This window comes from Microchirus variegatus (assembly GCF_963457635.1).
Source record: "Microchirus variegatus genome assembly, chromosome: 5".
Lineage (NCBI taxonomy): Eukaryota > Metazoa > Chordata > Actinopteri > Pleuronectiformes > Soleidae > Microchirus > Microchirus variegatus.
The window spans coordinates 18,383,349-18,408,290 of NC_139806.1; the positions used below are offsets into that span (position 1 = coordinate 18,383,349).

General features: G+C 40.2%; 1 protein-coding gene across 1 annotated transcript; it reads right to left on the minus strand.

Annotated features, from left to right (window-relative positions):
* Positions 1–4,005: 4,005 nt before the first annotated feature.
* On the minus strand, positions 4,006–12,097 carry LOC310928001 (NAD-dependent protein deacylase sirtuin-5, mitochondrial-like). Its single transcript, XM_083890462.1, has 9 exons — positions 12,037–12,097; positions 10,574–10,681; positions 10,257–10,390; positions 8,960–9,185; positions 7,646–7,733; positions 7,462–7,515; positions 6,301–6,424; positions 6,057–6,172; positions 4,006–4,935 (listed from the first exon to the last, which is right to left on the minus strand). Exons 2-9 carry the CDS (start codon positions 10,677–10,679, stop codon positions 4,860–4,862), a joined length of 924 nt encoding a protein of 307 aa, XP_083746588.1. The 5' UTR covers positions 10,680–10,681; positions 12,037–12,097; the 3' UTR covers positions 4,006–4,859.
* Between the last annotated feature and the right edge of the window lie 12,845 nt (positions 12,098–24,942).

The following is a 24,942-nucleotide window of genomic DNA, read 5'->3' on the forward strand; positions in this document are numbered from 1 at the left end:
ACAAAATACACCGTATGGTGGGTGGGAACAAGTTGATTTTCAAAGAGCGACGTGGGGAGGATGATTACTGACACTGTTGCCAAGTAATTATGCTCCTCGTGGCAAATGATGAGGGATTATTGGTAAACCTTTATTAACCAAGTCTGTTTAAAACACAAGAGTTCAGGGAAAGGTCAGGAACATGGGACCGTGAGGAGATTAGTGCATGTGTGTGTGTGTGTGTGTGTGTGTGTGTGTGTGTGTGTGTGTGTGTGTGTGTGTGTGTGTGTGTGTGTGTGTGTGTGTGTGTGTACACTGGACTGCTGTGTGTTGTGATTTGAAAGTTGAAAAGTAGAAAATACTGCACCTTTCATAAGCCTCTTTTTCCACATAGAATACAGTTGAGAATTAAATGTTTGTGAAATTTTAAATCAATTCTATTGAGGATTTACTTAGATTTTTCTTTAATAATTAAAACGATACATCAGGATTGAGTTTTAATGACATATATACTTACACAGTTATTCTAGTCTCTAGCACTTTTGTGGAATCAGAAATATATTAAATTAAAATAATTTAAAGTGTATAAGCAGGCATGAAATGCTTTCTTTGGGGCCCGAATCAGTAAAGTAAATATGATTTTGTACTTAAATAATACACTCTCATACTTCTGTGAGCAAATATGGATGAAATGGAGCTGCGACGTGTGCTTTGAGATTATATTGTTGGCATAGGTGTTAAATTCCTTCTATGACACTATATCCAGTCCTTGGCATGCCAGGCATATAATGATTCCTCACATCGTTTCCATAGAGTCCTCGAGTTAGTTTATGTTGAACAAGAATGTACAGTATTTTAGCACTATGTGCATTAAGCCTCCAGTATATGACAGTTGAACAACAACATCTCTTCTAGAAAAACACTATCCTCGCAAACTTTGCCAAACTGTGTTGCATTTAAATGACTAAGTGAATGTGAGATTACAACAAAAAGTCAAAAAGATACACAGCGCATCTGTCTGAAGACACAATGCAAGTGAGACAGTAAAGTACAATCTTATCTAATCTCATTTATTCTTGAGCAGCTTTTTTTTTTTTTTTTTTCATGGCCAAGTATTTTGACAGGTCAGAGTAAGAATAGCACAGTAAAGAATTAATGATGGCCAAGTTCCATTTAGCTTTGTCAGTTTCAGGGTGCATGCCAGCTCACTGTCACACTGTCCCTGACTTACAGTACGGGACTAGAACAGAGCCATTATTCCAGTTATTATTTATTTATTTAGGGGCTTTTCCTGATAAAAACGCGTCAACCTGCGTGCTTATTCATGCAATTACAGAACATAGAAAGAATACTGAAAATACAAATACTAATGGCATAAAAAAGATAACCCAGCCTGAATTAATTTGGTCTAGACGACTGATTCTCAAACTCTTTTGTACAAACTATCACCTGAGAAAATGTTGAACTCTACAGCTACAGATTTTTCACACAAGGCAGATTTATTCTCTCATCTTCCTCCTCTTCCTTACATTTACTTCACACACTGGTAAAGTGAAATTAGATTAAGATGGAGCGAGAGATTTGAATTATTATTAGAATTATTGTGTTATTTGTTTCATTTCCTTACGCACTGCAGTCAAAATTCCTCAGCCCCACTCCGATCACATACCCTGGTATATACAGTTGAACAGTATTTCCTGATGGTGCACGTACCACAGTTCGAGATACGTCTGCAAATAAGAAAATGACATGATTCCCTTTGGTGCAATCACATACCAGCACACCAACACACGAGACAAATCTTCTCACAGTCTCTCACATTAAAACCAACATATGCCGACGCACTCACTCACAAATGCCATCTCCAGGTCAATTTACCTCCTCATTCAACGACACAGAAAGGTATTTGTAGAACTGCCACCAATGATGATGACTCTATTAACCCAAAGACTTTGGGGTCAGATGAGGACCTTTCCACTTTTCACACCATTTCATCCCTTCTACCCTCCACAGTCATGAACGAGCCACAGGAACAGAGCTGGCAGCCATCAGATTTCTTTCCAGAGCATCTCAAGGAACCCCCCCCCCCATCCTCTTGATAACAAGTCTGGAACTTGGCAGGGGTTATAGAAGAGGAAATGGATGGTGTACATTAACAGGTGGAGATACTTTGTGGGAGACAGAAGGATTTAATTTGGACACTAATTATCCAGCAAAGAAAGAAAGAGCTGTGGCGAGCAGACGCACTGGAGCAGGAATAACACGAGAGGAGATTTTCACAGTACATGTGCTGTCTCAATGCAGACCAACTGTGGCACGCTTGTGTGGTGTTGTTCTGTGGCCGTGCTGTGCTGTGCTGTGCTGTGCCGACTAAAATACAGCAGAGAGCTGCAGAATGACACAAACTAACTCCCCCCTCAAGATATAAAAGATGGATTATGAAAGAGCTACACTCTCTTAATTCCTTTATGGCCATCATTACTATATCGTAACGTTGTCTAATGAACATAACCTTCCCTGTCTGATATGAATGACTCGTGGCGTTACGATTCCCTCGTTTCCACTGAATGACTTCACCGCCTAAGAGCCAGTCAGTCAATGAAGACGAACCATTTTAAAGAGTTTTATTGCCTTAAGGAAAGCACGAGGCCAAGTGTTTCATAAAGTGCGAGTTTGCCAGAGACATTCTGAGGGATCATGGGACAATTAATGGAAGAGGAAACAAAGTATATTTCAGACACATTAAAGTTTCATTATCCTTTCCAATAACACTGCCAGTAGGGTGAGACTAAGGACATAATATTACAGTAATACCATATTTCCAAAGTAATATCCAATAAAAGCTTGGCAATGGGAACTACTATATAAGCCCTTATAGTGCATTACCTTAAATAATTATTAATATAAATTGATCATATCCATATTACAATGTTGAAATTCATCCTCCCTTATGTCGTACACCTTTCCCATTATAACCATTACTGGTGATACTGTAGAAATAAATGATATTACCATATTGTTATAGTACAAAAATATTACGCAAGATAAAGAAATCCGTCCTTGTTTACTTCAAAAATCCAGTGCTAACCAAAAATCCTATATATATATATATATATATATATATATATATATATATATATATATATATATTGCATGCGTCACTATGCAGAGACTGTAAAAATGTAAATATAAATCGCAAAAGTATTTCAGCTGACTCATATTTAAGCTGTGTATTTCTTCTTTTTGGGAGAACAATATTTGTCACACAGTTGGGAGAATTATGTGAATTTGAAATGACTCGGCAGCAAATGGTCCATTATGACTAGTTTGAGTTTGTGATTTGGTTACAACGGGTATCGCCCCATCCCTATTAAAAATGATGGTGTGTAAGCGTTGCTTGTTGCAGCTGAATATCTCTTATCTCACAAATTCCTAGTCCAATAGAGAACCACCATAGCCGTCAATTATTACAAGTCAAAAGGTAAAGAAAAATAACAATTCCTTTATCCAGGAAATGGTTCACTTAAAAGAATAAAAGTATAATTATTTGTGTGTTTAATTCCTGCCAAATGAAAATAATTGAAAGTAAACCTGCATTCAATTCAATACAAAATGAAAATAAAAAACTATAAAGTAAAGTTAGTATGTTATTTTTCCTACTTGGAAAAAATGCACTGACAATATAATACTGGTCATCAAGATTTCTATCACACATCTGCAACTTTGTGTTATTTAATCTTTTCCCCTTAGGCTGATAGTGTTTCTGCTGAGTTCACAGAAAGCCTCACTTTGCCAAGAAGGATTTCAGTGGATGAGGTTGTTTCTTCCCAGAGTAAATATTACTGTTAAAGCTACATGCTGGCATCTACTGTTTGTTTTGGGTAACAACAGTGCAGTGCAGCACACGTCACTGTAACAATGACACAAAAGGGCAAACGTACATTTAGTGTTTTAATGGTTATAGTCTGCATGACATTTAAAGTTGTACAAACGAACACATCGTTAGAAACTGCATGTTGTGTCTGCGTATCCGCGAAGACCCTTAGAAAATGTTAAATATCATATGGTTGCTCTTTATTTTTGACAATAATCTACTAGACAACAACACACGGCGATTGAACACGTATGTCACTATGAAAAAAGATTGTAAAATGTGTAAAAATGTATCAAATTTATCATGAATATTAATAAGCCATGATATGTAACTATACTCATTAGAGTTAGACAGCAAGAGGATATAATCATTCTGACATTTTCCCTCTCCTCTGCTCTGTCTGTTATGGTCAAAAACAAACTGAACCCAGCCAAGACCTGTAACATGGGAAGTATTTCAGTTAAGGTTTAAAGTGAGCTTTTGGTCAAAGTTGTGTAAACAGTGTTGAAAGGCACAAGATTCTGATTTCGTTCTGTACATTAGTTCATTTGGTGAAAATAGAAAAGAGGAAATTTCTCCAATGGCATTGGCAGAAGTTGAATGTTTTTAAAAAGCATCTTTTTAGAGTACAATATATCTTAAGTAAAATACAGCGATCCCTCCCCAGCATCTAATATATTATGAATAACAAAACCCTGCGATGCCCGAGGAACTGTTTTCCTATGCAAAGAACTATCGTACATTTCCTTTTTTAAATCAAGCTGCATATTTCCTCTGATCTGTGAACGCATTATATTATACAACAGTCAAAATCCCATTTCCAGTTTAATGAGTTACATATTCAAGTATTAAAAGCTCCATCGCAAAGTCGTAAAATGCTTAATTACTGTATTTACAGCTCGCCCTCTACCAAGCGTCACCAGCTTAACTGATTTTAAGGCAAAGAAAAGAAAACTGTGAATTGCATTAGATTATAGAAGCCACTGACAAACTGCTGTGTCTGCAATCAGTGAGTAACCTCAGACTCGTGTGGTGCCAAAGCTGGTGGCAGTGTGGCTCCACATTGTCCCTGGAAATGGTACCTATACCACACACATACACACACACATAGAAAAACAAAGACACACTGAAGGTCAGAATTTCAGGGTTCATACACTTTTTCTAAGGTTAAATTCACACTTTCTATGTCAATTTCAAGCTTTATTTTAGCACCTTACATCTGTGGATAAAATATGAATACACAGAGCATTTACTCAAAATGATCATTTAACTTTGAACATAAATTGTCATGATTGGAGTCAGTGTTATGCTACGAGCAACCAAAGTTGAGTTTTATAATAAGACATTAAAAGGAAGATGCAAATGTTTATTATTTCAATATATTCCACCTGCCTTAAGTAGACTTACAGAGAAAGCAAGGCCTAGACAGAGCATTTCTCTGTTTAATAAGTGATTTACTCAGTCTTTTTTGTGGTAAAACACAGTTGAAATTAGTTGTATATTGTATAAGTACAGTTGAAATTAATTGCTTAAGTATTTTCAAGCACTTTTCCCCAAAATTCAAGCACTTTACTTTACAAACCTTGAAAACACAACATTAAAGTTAAAGCATTTTCAAGGATTTCAAGCACCTGTACAAATCGTGGAAGTTAAAGGTCCCATATTATACCCTATTTCTCCAAGTTAACCTAGTTCCTTTGTGTCCTAATGAACATGTCTGTGACATGCTTTGGTCAGCACTCTCGCGTGTTTTACGGACAAAGCGGAGCTCCGCGAGACAACAACTCCAGGAATTTAACGCATTGTGACGTCCCAATGAGCGCGGAAGTCAACATTGCATGTTTTATCTCCTGTACTTAGACTGAGGAGGACCACAAAAACATGACCGAGTCATCTTTTTTCACACTTTGCCGACTGATAGGACCTCCAAGAGTCCCAAATATAAGGACTTGAATGATTAAAAAGTTAATTTTGCATAATATGGGACCTTTAAAACATTTCACTGCGTGCATTTGATTCAAAGTGCTTTGGAGTGTGCCACTGATTCAAGAACTGGATGTAGCCTATGAAGCCAGCAGATGGCACTAAACAGCAATATACACATGCACCATTACCCACTGGTTTGTTCCATTTATTATTTATGAGTAATTTTTATGATATTCTTAGCTTTTTCAACATGCACTAGGTTTTTTGACTGACTTACGTGAAGTATTCGGATTTGGGAGTTGGATTTGTGTTGAACTCTGCCACTGGGACACCTCTGGATGCAATGCGGGGCCCAAACATGGCTGCCGGGTAAACGATTGAAGATGTGCCCACCTGCAGGTAAACCAGAGAGGACAATGACACCAGCATCGAGACCTTGGAAAGGCATTCTGAACAAATAAATAACATTACACAACAGAGGAACGTGATATGTACGCAGCCAAACACAGAGATGAACTCACCACCAGACACAGATCACAGACTTCCATCTCTTTCTCCACTTTGGTCAGGATATGGGAGTCCAGAGTTTCTCCAAAGAACACCGTGTTGGGCCTCAGCAGACCACGGCAGTCAGTTTCTTCACACCTTGACACATAAAATAGTTAAAGCATAAATACATGCTGGGAGTCACTGACAGGTTTTGGGGCTGTAGAGCATCATTTTTAAATGAGTTCACACAATGCAGATTAGGCCCATCAGCTCCACATGCCCCTCTCTGTCAGTATAGCTGCTCTGTTTCACATAACTTGGTAGAGATAGAACTTAATTAATGCACTCCTATTGCTCTACGTGTTTCAAACGTACATCCTGTGTTCCTTGCCACAAGCTCAGTGTTGCTGTTCACAATATTTGCACGGGGTGAAGGTCTGGGCTGTGATGACGAATCAAGGTGAGAAAATGATGCGTCATGCACCCTGAACCATTTCTTCTACAACCTGAGCCTGATAAATCCTGGAGGTGTCATCTCAGGAACATGTGTGAAAATCAAATCAAATCAAATCAAATTTTATTTATATAGCCCACAATTACAAAACACCGTTTGTCTCACGGGGCTGCACAGGGTTTGTAACATCCTCTGTCCTTAAACCCTCGACCAGGGTAAGGAAAAACTACCAGGGAAAAAAACCCTTATAACAGGGAAAAAGAAAGAGGTAGAAACCTTAGGGAGAACCACAGGTGAGGGATCCACTCCTTGGACGGACAGATGTGCAGTAGATGTTACCCAAAACATACTATACACAATTACAAAAAATAGAGAGTAAAAAGTATTTAAACGACAGGATCCATCTGGATCACTGGGTTTGTCACAGAATGTAGTGAAGGACGTTGTGCTCAGAGACTTGAGGATGAAATCCTGGTCATTCATTGTATTTAGGTCGTCGGCTGATCTCATATTTTGGGCAGATGTTACCGAACCTAAACCTGACCAACTGAAGCAACATCAGATCATAACACTGTCCCCACCGGCTTAAAGACAATCTTACATAAATGTAATGTGGGTTCAGGTGTTAGAGGCACAATTCTCACTTTTACAAATCAATGACCCATAAAAAATTATTTCAGTACATCTTTTTAGAGGGTTACATAATGTTGCACTGATATCAAAAAAACATGAAACCCACCTGGGCAGTTTATCCACTGGAATGTTGGCATCGGGAACATCTGGACCTGGCGCACTGCACAATAACAGAGCAAACACAATGGATTAAATAGCACTTTGGGCAAACATAGTTCAACTTGGTGAAATCAGGCCTACTGTGTGTGTTACTCGGTGTTTGTGTATGTTTCAGAGGTGCCGCCACTTACCCTTTGCCCTTTAGGGCAGCACATATGGGATCGCGCGCGTGCACAGTCACGTCTCCACAACTCATGCAGCGTGTCTCCATCAGGTTTCCTGCAAACACACTATGGTTCTATCAGGATTTCTAAAGTCACAGATAACATCTACCATACACAGAACTTGTAAAACATCCAATATGCAATATTTGAGCACCACTATCCATCACAGTTAGACACAAATGTCAGACCAAAACAAGAGGGACTGGGACAGCTAGTGCCAGTAAAACATTTTGCCTGTTCTGGCCAGTCACCAGTGTATAAAAACAGACATGTAGCAATGTATGGATCAAGTTACTTACGAGTAAATATGTATCTTGGTATTATCCATTTCCTTGTCTGAAACCTTTTCAGCCAAAGAACAATCTTAGACGTAAATCCAGAAAGTCACGTTCAGCTGGAAGCTTTGACCTACTTTCTGCCACAACCAGCGGCTCGTTACTCACTGTGACTATTGCTGAACTCTTGAACTTGTTATCACAACATACACATTATATATGACACATTCTGAACCTGAAGCATTAAGGAAACCTAAAAATTAGGGATGCAAGATAGCTCAGTTGGGAGAGCTGCCACCCCATGGGTTTAATTCCACTTGTGGTCATTTGCTGCACGTCTTCCCCCTCTCTCTACCCACCTTTGGCGCTGACTATTATATCTAGTAAATGCTTAAAACTACATACATATGACAGGTGAGTGTTCAAATGTGCTTGCTATAGAGGGTCTGGTGTTTCCTGAAGTACTCAAATACACTTGTATTACAAACTTTACGTCCATGTGGTATAAAGGCTGCTTAGATTTCATATAAAATAGGAGGATGAATAGGATAAAAAAAGCAGTCACCATGTCATGGACTTTGGTATTTGTTACTTTGTAGAGCATTTATGTGCACACAAAACCTTGAAAAACACACAACATGGAAACTTAAAATTGGTGACTAACACTGACTGTGGGTTTAAGGGATGTTTGATTGGGAGACTGAAAACTATAATTCACAAAATGTTTCCCTAGCCAAGCAGAACCATGTGGTTCAACATGGTGCCGTCATAATTTCCAGTAATTACCGACTATGAACTTTCAGTTTTAAATTTGCTTGCTTATATTTTATCAATCACTGTATGAAGCTTTTGGAATTCGGGTTAAAAAAAAAAAGGGTAATCGTTGTCTTTGTGCAACAAAAAATTTCACCAAGTCAATAGTTAGTATGATAATGTCGAGTATCCCTTTGAAAGTTCCAAACTACACTCAGATGCATGGCAGTTTTGCCCCTACTCTAGCACTCACCATGAATCTGGAGAATGTGTTTGGACCCAGCCCGTCGGTGAAGGTCGTCTGTGCACTGGGTTATGACAACCACGGCGCGTCCCTGTTTCTTCAGCCGGGCCTCACACTCTGCTATAGCCAGATGAGCAGCGTTTGGTTTCTTGTTCAATGTCAGCCCCCTTCTGTAATGGTAGAACTCCCAGACCCGAGATGGTGTGCGAGAAAAGGCCTCTGGAGTGGCCAGGTCCTAGATACATCAACAGTTTTAGGTCATGGTTCATAACTAAGATGTTCGCAAAAAGTTATTTCTCAGAGGCAGGAATTAAGCAGTTATTCTGTATTTCTCACAAGAAAGCTGATAGAAAAAGTGGGAAGGGGAGCCAACAGGGGCTAAACCATCTACTGTATATGTCTGTGAAGGTTCTCAGTCATACAGGCCAGTCATCTACAGGAGTTCTGGTGTCTGATGAAGCTTTATGGATGAGAGGTGAAACGTTTCACCTTAACTCGAGCAATTACAGTTGTCACCAGCTAACTGCACAGATTGTATATGAAACGGTGATGTGGTCTTACAGGTTTATTCTGAGGCCAACCAGGAAATGAGTATATATTGAATAGCCACCAGTGGGCAACTGCGCTGGCTACAAATAGAAAACCCGTTAAAATTGAAGTCTATGGGAAAATGAGCCTACTTCTCACTTGATTCATCAGATGTTTCCTGAGGAGTTTATGATATCGACCACTTGTTTGGGTCTTCGTCAATAAAGCATGATGTCCGTTTTGTAAATTATGTTCCACCTTAGTGGAAAATAGACTATAAAATTCAGCATGTATGAGTGGACACCAGTGTGATTGTATTTTCTAATAGGAACCTAAACTTGCAGTTGCAAAAACCTCTACATGGCACTGGCCAAATTGCAATTCTAGAGAGTTCAGATTTGTATGGGTGACATCACAAAAGACAAGTGCACCATGTTCAAATCTACAATGAAATAATATTTTACTCATTTGAAATAATAACAAAATAAGAAATCAGTATACGTTTTTGCATTTATGAAGGATGATTATTGATTGATTGATTGTTTGCTGAATAAATACTATAAATACTGCTGCAGCCTACAACAAGAATCTATGTGATGCAACATACACCATTTATCCCTATATCAGCTGTTGCTGCCCAAGATATATCCACTGAGCTGTGTAGATGTATTATGCAAGCATAGAGCACACACTCTAAATCTCAACTAGAAAACCATACCAAACACACAGTTTCACCCTAAAAACATTAAAAATGTATTCCTTTTTAAGTATTAATTACCTGAGACATCCACTTCCTCCACTTCTCATGTACTCCCCTGAAGGTTGGCACTCCGCTCTCCGCACTCACACCTGCCCCTGTGATTATAACTATGTGCTTAGCTTTGGAAAAGACCTCCCGGAATTCAGACATATCTGAAAGGGAAAGAAAATTAAAACAATCAGCAGGTGCTTCTTAAGTGTCTTGATAGTCGATACTTATAACCATTCTGTGATTATGCTATTCAGGGAAATCTCAAGTTGACAGAAGAGACATTTTCATTATGCCTCAACTGATAATGAAATGACACACTGTAAGACAGGTGCATTCCCTTTTACCTGAGTTAGGTCTCACTGTGTCTTTCAGAAGTCCAGTTGTCGCATGTGTGGAGCACATGCGAAGACCGAGGGCAAACACAGCCCGGCTTTGAAGAAGCATTGTCATTACTGTTTCAGAGGAGCGGAGAAAAAAAACATCAGAAAGAGGAAATTAATTGTTGCTTAAGTTTACCACACATATCAAAATAAACGATCTTCTTGTTTTCACCAACGTGCAGAATGTAATGCAGGTGGGCCTTAATAATGTATCTTTTTAACACATTTGTCAAAATTCTATATTGTGAAATATTATTTAAAATAATATTAAAACGTGTTGTTTGAATGAATGTTTTTTTTTTTTTTACTCAAAAGTAGGGCTTCTCGAGTATAGTATTTTCCGATTTTGATCAGTATTTTGCAACATACATTCATCAAGACACTTAAAGGTGCATTATGTAATAAATCTGGCCATAAACTGAACTCACCAACAACAACAGTACAGCCAAAGTATTTGCATTAAAAAATATATTTTGCTGACTGCAAATCATGTTTATGTTTTGAAATCATGTTTTGGCATGTGGCGCCACCTACTGCCGTCTACCAATCATTGCAGTTAGTAGGGTCCCAGCTGACGAGCAACCACGGGTTGCCAGTTGCGTCAGAAAACGAAACCTAAAAGACCACTGTATTTTGAATTTGAATGTAGTAACCGTTTTTGGCCACATTCTTACATATGGCTCCTTTAATCATTAATTGGGAATTGGGACTATAATCTCATTTCAAAATAATATTTTTCCTGAATTGTTCTCTGAGGTTTGGGAAGCTCAGATCAATAAAATATACTCATTTGGTTTAATAATGCACACAATTATGTGTTCAAATATAATTGCAGAGAAGTGTAGGAACAAGTATACTATTGTATACTGTATAGTACAGTATAATCTATGTTATTACATTCTATAAGTATAATAGTCTATATTAAATGCAGTACAATATACTCCGAGGGGGGAGGAAAGAGACCATAACTTTTGTGCAACTAATTGTGTAACTGCTTTAAAGTGCCATTAAATATACTGTGCGAGATAATGTGGTAAAATGGATGCAGGCATTGACAAATCAAGAACTATGCAAACATTTGGGTGCGTCCCTCAAGGATGAACTAGTTTTACAAGCTGCGCACAAAGTGCTGCATGTTTTCATGTGTGACATCTAAAGCGATAACAAGTCAGACTGTTTGTTGGTCACTTGACAGCAAACCATCCAGCTGCCTTTATACGTAAAAAAATAGGATATATTCACAGTACAGCACACTAACTTTTGCTAACATGAAGCAAATGCTAAGTTTGTAACGTTGAGAGTTAGGTTAGCTCGGCTAGGTTAGCTGTCTACAGACAGGAGCAAACGTACACACACAGACGCCTATTTTAGGGGAGTGACACGTTTGTATACAGAAGAACTGCCCTGAACAACTTTGCAGTACTTACCGCGTTTGGTGAAATGTCCTCTAAAGGAAGAGAAAGCTACGCGTTTGTTTACCTCACAGCGACTAACATGAAAGACCGTCAACGTGCCACTGCCGTCGTAACTCCAGCTCCTCTGATCATAACTCTGATGTGTTTGAGTGCGCCATCCAGTGGTAGACTGGAGTACGACTCATTCAAGATGATCCATTCATTCTCCTCAGCAAGAGATGATACACCCTAAGATTTAACTTTGTATCATTATTGTCATTATTATTAGTAGTAGTAGTTAATAATAATAACATAAATATCATGTGGATACCCACAGTATAAAGTAACGCGTCATTTTTATTTTACTTTTTATCCCATAGGGAATTAAGTATCGTATGATGAGAATAGTATTTTATCGATTACAATTACAATTTGAATTTTTTTTTATAATTATATGTTTGTGCTGTCTTTATACCCGCCTCTCTCTCTCTCTCTCTCTCTCTCTCTCTCTGGGTGTGTGAATGTGTGAACTTCATCCTCCCCCATCAATAGCTACCTCCCAATGTGTGTGTTGGTCTGTGTGTGAGAGCGAGTGAGTGAGAGAGGGCAAGAAAAAGAGAAAGATTGAGAGAGAGAGAGAGAGAGAGAGAGAGAGAGAGAGAGAGAGAGAGAGAGAGAGAGAGAGAGGGGTCCGCGGCTCTGCGTCTGCCCCGCGTCGACCACAGCAGGCAGCAGCATCACCATCCGGACACTGGTTCAAATTGATGGCGACCACTCCAGACAGCGGCACAGACCGACGACCGATCAGGAGACTCCGCTCAAAGAGCGACACACCTTATCTGGTTGAAGCCCGACTCTCCTTCAACCTGCGGACAGGTAGGCGCACATCCACGCATCCATCCGTTCGTTCATCCATCCGTTCATCCATCCATGCTGTCTCCAAATCCTCCTCCTCATGTGAGATTGAGTTTGGCCAGATTTTCGTCATGTGGGTGGATTGCACATCCCTAATACTTTCCCCTTAAAACCACCACAATGTCACCACAACAGCCAGGTTATCACTGATAACTTGTGTCATAGTATTTGAAGTGAGTGTTTATCCCTGCTGAATTCGGAATAATACATGGCGAGATGTGCTGCTCCAGGAAGGGGGGGGGGTTGTAAAATGTTATGCAACTTTGTGCACTAATGCTGGTGTTTTTGGCGCAATGGTATAGAAATGCGCATAATGTTTATTCTATTTTGAATCATGTGATGTATTTCTGCTTCGTGTGTTTATTATGATGCGGTTACATGCTTCCCATGTAATTCAACGCAGTTACATAACGTGAAGAAGCGTCAACGTGACCTGTAGTAGTCCGGGCGTTCGGCAGCTGCCGCGGTGCAGAGAATGGAATGGGATATCCGGGCGCATTCAGCATCACTTGTGCATTTTATTATCGCTGCATTTCAAACTGTTGTAAAGCATCCCGCGATGATGCTCCTACTTGTGAATTGCCTCCTGCCTCCTGCCTCCACCATCAGCCTTCACAAAGCGCGTTGCATCCCTTGTTACCATGGTGACTTGGCATTTTTATGCTGACTCAGACAACGGGATTCAGGTCGCCTGCACGTCATAGTGTAATTCAGATACACACTCGTGTGTGTTTGACCGAGGATAGATGTCGTAGAAGCTGCTTTTCTCTCATTAGTTTCATTCACGTTCAAATGGGAGCGTTAGTGTGTGAGTGTGTGTGTGCGTGTGTGTGCCCACGTGCGTAATGATCGCGTTGACATCATCGAGTCCCACATCGTTTGTTCCCATGGTGCATATGGAAAGCCAGTGCTCTTTTATATAATGCCATGCATCTCAGTGTGCTGGAGTCACACCCTTATCTATCCACTCAGCAGTCTGTGAAAGAGGAGCACACCACGCCTCTGGCTCACTGTAATGTGTGACTGCAGGCCAGTTCAATGAGGGGTTTAATAGAACTTATGCTGCAGCTAAGTTTGGGGAAAATCATTTGTCGATGCTTTGTTTTTCACTTTATACATTCACCATTTGGTTTTATGTCATTCTCATAGTGTATTTAAATGACTGTGGTCTTGTTCTGGTAGTTGTTTTAGAGAGGGGTGCGTTTTTCTTTATGTGTAAAGCTCAACAGAGAAGACTATTTGAATGATATAATATATCATTCAAATAGTGTATATGGGATATGGTATATATTATATACACCAGTGTTTCATGCATAAACACTAATCTACTCAGTAGTCCTCAGTTTAGGTTTTACATTTGTATTGTGGTTGGATTAAGATTAGGGTTAGACATGAACTAGTTATGGGTAAGGTAATGGTAATTGTCTTAATGCCAAATATCCAAATTATACACACACACGCAAGCACGCACACACACACAGACACACATATATACATATAGATGATTAATTCTTCATTGTGAAATCATATTTTTTTGGTAAAACAACAACAACAATCTCAAGCTGTGCAAAAAACGTTTTTACAGCAAGCTTTTTTTTAATTATGTTTTTTAAATGTATGAATGAGTGGAAATATGTGGCGCAATCCACCAGTCTGTTTTTTTTGTCATTCAGGTTTTGGAGATACGAGACAGAAATATGCAGCCAAACCTCCCTTTTTGAAGCGTGAACGCCCAATGAATCAGTTTATTTAATTTCTGCACACATGCCATCATGTCTCTCTTGGTGTCAGTATGACAGCTGCTCCCAGGTGTGCAATGGGCAGCGCTGGAAAAGAGCAAGGCTGCCCTGGTGTGTGCTCTCCTGGATGAATGAATCTCTCCTGGATGAATGAATCCTTTTCTGCAGCCTCTAGTGTGTTTTTCTCAGATAAGGCTCTTGCATTTCGATGCAGATCTGTTCAAACCAGAGAGCGTTTGGCCTGTGGGGGGAGAAGCTTGTTGTCAATGACAGGACACTGAAATGTGTCTCTATGGTTCTGTTTTATTACGCTTCTCTACAGTGACCTCATACGCAGCATGGGGGTGGCATGGAGGCGATATGTTCAACAGCACAGTTGACTCACTTCCACATAAAGAAGTGGAGCAGGATTCATCTTTGTTATTGCCAAGGAAACCAAAAGTCTCATGGTTGTGTGCCCAGGTGCTTAATAATGATAAATGACCAGAGAGCTGCAAAGGACTTGAAACAAGAACTAAGCAATTATGTCTGTAGTGCAGGTTCAAATAAGATAATAGCTTTGGTTACTCTTTGTTTTATACACATTTTAACACTTTTATGGGCTCATTATAATGGTTTTACACACAGGCTGCATACAAAAAATGACCACATTCATAACGTAAGGTAAGAGGGACACAGGGAAAGGACAAAGGACGTTTGTGGCGTTTCAGAACTATTATAAAATCCACATTCATATCCAATACTTTCAGGTTATAAAGCCATGTTCACTGTGGCGTCTGCTGTGTGTGATTTGTTTTATTGTGTAATGGATTAGGGTCAAGCCCGTTCTCTTGTTTCGTGTTTAGACAGCTGATATTTGTCTTTGTTCTCTGATGGTGATTTGCTCACCCACGGTCTGTAGCCAGTCTATTCAAATGGAGAAAGACCTTTCACTGTCCCTCAAAGATTCCTCAACTCCTACAGTATAGTCTGATAGGTGTGATAGCAGTGTTAGTTATTTTGTATCCTGTTAAAGGCACTTTGAAATGCTTGCGGGTCGTATATGACATGTGTTTATCTTATTTCAAAGAGAAACAAATGCTAATATCGTGCACCTTTTGGATATTATGCATTTTGAGTTGCACCTGAAATGCAATTTCTTGGTTTGAAAATGCGACTAAACTGAATTTGTAATTGAATAGTCCTGATCTCTAGTCACCTCTGTGGGGATTCAGTCTCTGCTGCAAGTTATGACCTTTTTTTTTTTGCAGAAATGAGTCTGTAGTGTACAAATGACAGACACCCTGTGGGTGTCTAATGGAATAAGGGAGCATGTATGAAGCATTGCTTCATCGCATCGGCCTGTTTAGCATCTGCGTTAATCTAATTTGCCCCGCAGATAAATGGCCCTGCACGCTGCAGTCACAAAGATGTGGAGATATAATGGCATCAGTTACTATGCGGCCATTAACGGCAGTATCACCTGTCGTAAAATATTAAAGGGTGGAGGAGTCGATGGATGGTTGACCTACTTAACAGCTTTGATTTCAATGATTACAGCCTGTTATTAAACTTCATATCTTCTCATTGTCAGCTCAGTTGCCCTCTCTCTCACACACACACACACACACAAACAAACTTATTACGACACATTATTACCCTAACCCTGAAAAAGCACTTTAAAGTTGTGGGGCCCAGACAAAATGGCCCCACATGGTCAAAATGTCCTCACAAAGATAGTATGGTATGTGTTTTTGGACCTCACAAAGATATAAATGCAAGTACACACTCACTTCTGTCTGGTGTACAGTACACTGTGTGGAATAATCATTATTGTTTACCTTATCTAGCACAGAGGCAGACATATGTGCACGTGCCTATGTGAATGCTTGCCATTGTGTATATGTTTTTGCAGGACAAGTGGTGCATGCACATCAGTGCCACGTAAGCGTGCCGTGCATGCATTGCTTCTAATTTAGTGTCCGTCTCAATGGAAGAGTTTTGTCTGCTTGTTTTTGTTTGCTCATCATTCAGCAGCTCAGTCCCATCTTCTTCCCCTCTGCAGACTCATGCTGCACACACACCCAAAAAAAACACTCCAATTTACCAAGGCATTAGCATTTCAAATGTTCCTCCTGATATCCGTCCACTGAAGAGAACACACAACGTCTTTCCTCACATGATACAGCTTCACATTTTACTCTATCTGCTATTTTGTTGTGCGAAAAATAAGGGATAATTGAAGTAGCAAATGCCAGCATTTGCACGTGGCTTATAGGAATACCATATTCATGCAGGATTGAAATGGCACTGTAAGTCATTTAATTCAGTCGTTGTTTTTCTGTGCACGTTGCAGCTGCGACACACAGGTCAACTTGTCCTCATATGATCAGGGTCTGTTCTGGCATATGCACTATTAATAGCAGTTTGCCTGTTGTATGTTAATTTGGCTGAACAGCTGGATGGTGCGTGCAGTTCAGAGGTGTGTGTGGACACTGGTGCCTGGATCTGTGACCACTATACTTGGCCTGAATGCAAAAAGACTAAGCTCAAGCCAAAACCTGGCTGCATTGCAGCTGTTGAGTGAGATAATACGAGGACTTCCCAGAGCTTTTGTCCGAGAGTGTTTTTTTTTTTTTTTGCAACCTGTACAACATGCATGCTCTGTATTATAACTCCACATGGTTAGATATAAATGTGCAGTGCATAACTTGTGATGATTCAAACCTGTCAGTGGTGTAAAAAATGGACCCCAACACAGAGTCTTTCATAAATCAAACTAACAAAAAGGCAAAAATGGAAAGCAGGGTGTGAAAAACAGGACAGAAACATGGCCTGACACAAACAAAACAAACCAACAAAACACTGGGGAGCACATACTTAATACACTAGGGAGGCAGAGGCAATCAGACACAGGTGAAACACATTAGGGCGTGGCAGGCGATCAACTGGGAAGACAGGAAGTCGAACTTGAAAAGGTATACCCAAGGTAAAGGAAACAAATACAACACTTGTACAAGAGTACAAACAGAATAAATGTGCTTGGATAATACAGGGGTCACAACAAAACCGTTGTCAAATGAGTATTATTATTATTATTATTATTATTATTATTCATTACATTTCTAGAGCGCTTTTCTAGACACCCAAAGCGCTTTAGAAATTACCCATTATTAATTTACACATTCTCAGTGGTGGTGGTAAGCTACGTGTATAGCCACAGCTGCTCTGAAGCAGACTGACGGAAGCGTCAGTGGCTGCCAATGTGCGCCAAACAGCCCGTCTGACCACCACGATCATTCATATATACATCCACAATGCTAGCTGTGCTTAGATCCTGTGTGGCCCGATGACATTTCCTCACTGCACACAGGAAGTGGTTAGTTTTATGTCAAGATCAATGGAGACAACCACAACATTGTGCTGGTAAAACACAACACAACTGCTGCAAATGGGCTGCACACCCACAAAAAAATCTACTTCTACTGTCAATCAGTAAGTAAGAATATGTTGAATAGCCACCAGAGCACTCTGCTGAGTGCAAAAATAACCTATATCTCATTTTGTCATTTTTCTTAGGAGTTAATTGGCTCTTTATTAGCACATTATAGAGACCATTTTGTAAATGTTGGGTTAGGGTTATGGAGAGGAAAATACACAATAAAGTACGGCACGTATGAATGGACACCAGTGCGCGACTGGTATCGTCCAATAGGAGCCTGGTAGCAGGTGACGCCTCAAAGAGGCTTCAAAACATGTTCACATTCTTGTGGGTGATGTCACTACCAGTTGCTTTTGTGCACAAACGCTCCCTCAGCTGAGTCAGACCTGAAAGTATTGTTTGATTGTTTGAGATTTCAGGTGTCTTACAAAAGATGTTACACTGTTCTTGTTCGCAGCCTGAGACTGAAAAGCGCCATGATAACAGTTACACATGGCAGCATCCATTCATCCATTCATGTCAGCATTAAGTTTGTAAATACTAATCATTGAAGCAAAAGCTTAAAAATTGACAATCATTTTGGAGTGTACATGTAATCTTTGTCTCCAAAGTGAATGTTCTCAGGCTCAGTGCTGCAGCCACAATGCTCTAAAAAAAGCTAAACTCAACTCATTCACCACCCACCACCCCCTGCTTCTCTCTCCTTTTGCTGCTTTTGTTGCAATCTGTGTACAGAAAAGCTTTGTTATCCGAAAGAGCACAATCAATACTCGACAGTTGCATAGTGGGACAGGACGGATTCATGCTGCACAGCTTTATGTGGCTGCTTGGTTTACCTGAGGATTTGCAGCGTTGTGTTAGAGATACACACTGCACAGCACAAACAGGACACGTGTGCATGTTTTGTGTTATGCTGATTTTGCACGTTTGAATTCTTTGAAGATCGAGTTCTCTTTTTTTCCCCCCCCGCTGGGAATCCAAAAGACAAGGTGACCACAAAGTCAAGAAGAAGGGAGATTTGGAGATGATGTCTGAGCTCTCAGTTCTTGTTGTTAATAGGGAAATGGAATTTTAGATTAACTTTTTGAGCTGGAGCCAGCACAGAGTCTGATGAATGAGTAATATTTTTAGATGTTTGAAGAGATACTGGAGGCAATTTGCAAAAGTGTTTTGCAAAGTGATGATAATTAGTGCCAAGATTTGTATCACTTCTCTGTCTTCGTCCCTTCCAATCCACCCAAACCCAAATCACATGCACACAGCACGTGCTTTAAGACCATCATACGCTCGGCTGTAACAGCGTTGCGTCACAAAAAGTGTGCATCAGCATTCATCTTCCCCAAATGGTTGCACATAGGCTTTCTTGTGCTGAAGCATCCCAGGCCTGAATAAAACATGAGCAGGGAAATCAGATAATAATAGCAAAGCTATATCCTCGACTATCCTGCGCTGCAAAAAAAAGGATTTAATAAACCATTGGTGTCACCTGGCTAACAACACCTGCCAACCTGTGTAGCAAGATGGTTTAAAGAAGGTGACAGGCAGGTGTTTTCAGTGAGAGCCTGCATGGAGATGCATTTTTTTTTCCAGAATATCCCTCCTTTATTTTATCCCCTCATTCTGTGTGTATGTGTGTGTCACACTCAGAAGTGTGGGAAAGGCTCCTGGCAACGATGTGCCCACCACACAAACACACACACCAGCTGAGAAATAGCACTTTTTTTCTAAATCCTCCCAATCTGAGGAAAAGCTGCATGGTGATTTGCTTGTGGCTCATATTTATTGTTAGTGTGGCAGCACATTGAGCAGAGTGGGGGTAAAGATGGCACTGTAATCTGACAAGAAATGTTAAAGTTGGTTTCGCTGAGATAAAAGGAACGTTGTTTTTGATGGTAATGGCTATGTGGTGCATTTCGTTAGAGGGAAAATGAATTGACATGCATAAACGATGCATAAAAACAATAGAGAACATGACGTGTAAGCATGGCGCAAACACATTAAGCACAAACAAACTCGCACAACAACGAAGTAACACACAGCATCCAGCAAAATGCCCTAGGGCTGGGTGGAGGATATCCCCACAATAGTAGTGGAGGGGACACACCATTAAACGGACATGACAAATGATGACTGCGAGGCTTTCGTTGCTTCCAGTGCTGCTCCCAGAGTGCACCGGCTCTTTAGGACGTTTCTGCTGAGTAAGAGACTTTCCAGACTCAGAGCCACTTCAACCACTGCTGCAAAACTGGGACTCAATTCAATCAAAGCTGCATTGCACCACTTAGCAGTGCTACTTGAAATCATCATGTTTGCAATGCTTATGCTCACATGTTTAAGCATGTCCTACACTTCCAAATCTGGTCATGATTTTCAGTTTTTCAATGAGGCAGAAAACACTGTTGGGAGTATATTTCATGAGATGGATGTTTGTTAATCCTCAGCTCCAGGGAGATTCTCCAATCTATTTCTGGAGAGGATTACCATCAGGTTTTTATAGAATACACCCATTTAAATAGCAGCTTATATCTTGTTGCTTGCATCAATACAGGATGAATTTCCATCAATTCTTCAAATGAAGCAGGCCTAGTGTGAATATTACATGTATTTTTCAGTAACAAGTGAACTAAGGGTTGCTGGTTCAAGATCCCGCCAGGTAAAGGGCTTGCGTACCCTTGAGCAAGATACCTAGTTCCCATTGCTCATTGTTAATTGGACACTCTAAATCAGGGGTTCTCAAAGTTTTGATGCCTGAGGGCCAATTTAGGAACCCAACATTGGACTGAGGGCCACCAAAGGAAAAAAAACAGAAAGAAATCCTGTTACTAATAATTTATTTATTTTAATAAATAGTAAGAATTTTAATGACCAGGTTGCAGTTCTACAGTTTACACTTTTTGATCTGTATCCAGTAACGTCCAATACACATTTAACAAGCTTAGTAGCTCCTGGATTAAAACTATCAACTGTAATTCATTGTGGGCCACCAAAAATGTTTTTGCGGGCCGCCATCAGCTCGCAGGCCGCACTTTGAGAACCAATGCTCTAAATTGACCCCAGCCACAGGGAAGCCACATCCAGTGTACTCCGTGTTGGTCCCACGCCCAGATAAATGGGAGGGTTGTGTCAGGAAGGTCTTAAATAAAATGAAAATTGTCGATCATACACATTGGTGACCCCTTGAGACCCCATGTACTGTTCAGACAGTTCTGTAAACCAGATTATACACAGACCAGTATCCTGAAGTGTCAAAAGTGTGGGCATTTGGAGTGATGGTAGGATGTCTTTCAACTCAAAGGTTGTGGGTTCAATTCCTGGCTCTGCATGCTGACACTTAACCCCATGCTGCTCCTGTGTCTGGTCATCAAGACTAAAATAATTTAAACACAGACCATTTGCATTGTATTAAGATAGTTGTACTTTAATATTACCTATTACAAAATGAATACCACACAAATATACCTTTACGTCAGGGGTGTCAAACTCATTTTCACTGAGGGGCCACATCAGTATAATGGTTGCCCTCAAAGGGCCAGATGTTACTGTAAGACAGAATAAATGTAAGTAAATGTAAACGCACCCTCAGAAAGACTTCTAAACATGGGTGATTTCTTCAGCCACAATAAAGCTAGCTTTTACTGCCCCATGGTTTTTAGGTTATGGCTTTTGTGAACACATTCTGCTGCGATTATTTGACAATTTGTTGTTTTCCTTGAAGGCTAACTTTGGCATACTTGGCTCCTTGTTTGGTGTCAAAATGCAGACATAGATCGTACTCTTTGACGACCGAAACCGCCTCATAACACAAAAGTACAAACATGTATTCGCCCTCCCATCTGTCTTGAAACTGCCTTCCATCGCCATCAATCTTTCTCTTCATGGACATTTTGGGATCATATGTGGATATTTCAATCTCAATTGCATTCATTGCATGATGCATATACAATGATACACTGCAATCTAGTGGCAGGATACTGTCACTTCTTGGGTAACACAATCGTCATGCACTGTGTTACCTGGAAATATAGTTTATGGTCAACACACATAAAGTAGCATAGACCTCGCAGGCCACATAAAATTATGTGGCGGGCCACATCTGGCCCCCGAGTTTGACACATGTGCTTTACGGTGTTGTTATTGTGTTATCAAGATTAAGTCTTATTTCTGTTAGTCGGCGTCAGTGACAACATGGGGTCAAATCAAGAGCTGTAGTTGTGTCGGCTCCATAAAGGCCTTGTGGATTTGAGGTGACTCATTGCATCTTGATCTGCTGAGAATTATTCGATAGTAATATCTGCATTCATGTCAACAATCCTCGCTCATCACTATCAAGGAAAAGCCAGCCTCTGATGTGACAGGTTATATAACACCGTTACCTGTGCTGAAGAGGAGGAGATGTGCTCATACCTAGCTTTAGCAGAGCCAGAAGAGGCCACAGGAGGCCTGAGCTCTTAAGTACCACTCCATACTGTGGTGGTTCATCATCAAAACGCAAGCTGGATGGATTGAAGCTTCACTGAGAGGGAAATCACAGAGACAGACAGAGCACCCCAGAGGAGAGCAGCAGCGCAGCCTGCTACCATTAGGTGTTGCGGAGCTCACAGGTCTCATTTTATCTGACTTTATTTTTTTGTAATGACACACACACTTGCCGGCTGTCAAACAGCATTATTTGGTAAGACAATATAACCAAACCCTATTACCTCAAAATTGCTTTTTTTTATAGCTTCCTGTCCACAGCTCAAGTGTGCAGTATTACCTTTTGCTTTGTCAAACCTTTCATTAGAGATGACTAACACAAAAGTCCTCACATGCATCCATTACTCTGCAGTCATTACAGAGCTGCTCATGCATAAAGTGCAGTCTGTGACTCCATCACGTTGCCCACAACACCGTTTCTTAATTAGGGGACAACATGGAGAAACAAATTGTGATGTTTGCTCTGCAGAAACGGCACACACTGCATCGTTTCGCTCTGTCTGCAGGCAATATGAGAAACAAGACACATCCTTCCCCCCCTGAAACGTAGAAGTGATTGCAGTCCTACATAATAAGTTTAAATACCAGAACATGATTTAGTTCAGAACACATTTTCCTTCTGACAGCTGTACATGCTTTTATAGAAATCTGTCGCCGGTCTCAATTTCATGGGAGGTTGGTCTGTGAAATTATGACTAAATCAACTCGCACTTACAGAGTTTAAAATACTGAGCTGCTGCTGCTGAGGAAACTCAGGCAGTTTTCCTGGAGCACCACTGCCATCTAGTGGAGCAAACTTTTTCCTGCAACAGCAGTTCATACTAATGCTGAAATTATTTATTGGACAATTTATGTATTTATGCTGAAAATTGGCAACACAACATAACCAATGTCAATATGATACTTAAGTATAGTTTCTTGGTTTAAAAAAAAAAAAAAAAAGAATATATATATATATATGTATTTTTTTTAAAGTGCAAATGTATATATATTTTTTGGCATTATATGGATTCGTTGATTAATTAATACTGATTAGTAACCAAATGACATCAAATAATTTGTTTCCTGGAGTCAATTCTTAGGTGATTGTAAGTAGATTACATGTATGCATTATTAAAATGACATGTGAAATGCAGCACTGCAGGGAATCTTCCTTTTAATTACTTGCCCATTGATTTCGCCGTTTTATAATAATAAATAATAAACTTTTTTTCTATTCCCATATGTGAAAAGGAAAATAAAATAATTCTGGGCTGCAAACATTGTACAGCCTTGTGGGTGCATGTTTCACCAGACACTTTCCAATACTATATTTCTCTGGTAATTTCATTCAACGACCATTGAATTTATATGTATATTATCGTACAGCCTTCAGTTTCTTGTAAGCCTTGGAAAGGGGGGAAAAGTATCACAAAATCATTCACACAACCAGGCAAAATGTTTGAGTTTACTGAAACATCTATATAGCTTCATTGTGAAAGCTATCCTATATGTACAGCAGGGAGACACGGCTAAAGATGGAACATAATGTAATCAACATATGTAGTGGTGGAGTGCAGTATAGCACACACACCACTTAAAGGAAAACCTCAGTTTCCCCATTCTTTTTTGTTACGTGCCCACCAGTGACACTTGGCCCGCTTTGCATTAATGCTAGCAAAGATAGTGGACACTGTTTACATTCTGGGAATGCGGTCCCGTACCCCTTCGAGTGGGTCTAAAAAGTGCTGAATTAGCGTTGCAGTTTCAAAGTGACCAAGTGTCACTGGTGGGCACGTAATAAAAAAAAAAATCAAGATATTTTCTTGACTCAGGGTAAACTGAGGCTGGGAAGCACAATTTCTCAAAAATACTACCCCATTCTAGTAATACAGAGCTAAATGGAAATCGTGAATTATTCCTTTAAGTACAGCACAATATAGTAAGTGAACAAAGAGCATGAAGTTACGGACATGCCTTCTCCATGTGCACCGTGAGATGGGTTTTTCTTGCAAATGTTTTGCCACACTTTGGACATGTGAACGGTCACTCCCCGGTGTGAACCATCATGTGCCTTTTCAACGCGTTGCTTAATCTAAAGGCTTTGCTGCAGATCTCGCACACGAAGGGCCGCAGCCTGATGTGCTTCTCTCTACGGTGAGCCATCAAATGTGATTGCCTCTTGTAACACATACTGCAGTCCTCGCACTTGAACGGCTTCTCCTCCGTATGTTGAACCATGTGAACCTTGAGCTGAGCCGCACTCGGCCAGCCTTTCCCGCACGTGTCGCAGAGGTACGGCTCCTGCCCGTTGTGTTTGTCCAGATGCCATTTAAGGTATGTCTTTTGGTAGAATTTCCTTCCACACAGCGGGCACGGGTAGCCACCTGTGTGCCTCACCATATGTGC

Coding starts and splice junctions, on each gene's coding strand:
- LOC310928001 (XM_083890462.1), bottom strand. CDS start 10,679: ATGACAATGCTTCTTCAAAGCCGGGCTGTGTTTGCCCTCGGTCTTCGC. Junction 7,734..8,959: donor ACACATTCTCCAGATTCATG/GTGAGTGCTAGA, acceptor GTGTGTTTGCAG/GAAACCTGATGGAGACACGC. Junction 7,516..7,645: donor GCTGCCCTAAAGGGCAAAGG/GTAAGTGGCGGC, acceptor GTTATTGTGCAG/TGCGCCAGGTCCAGATGTTC.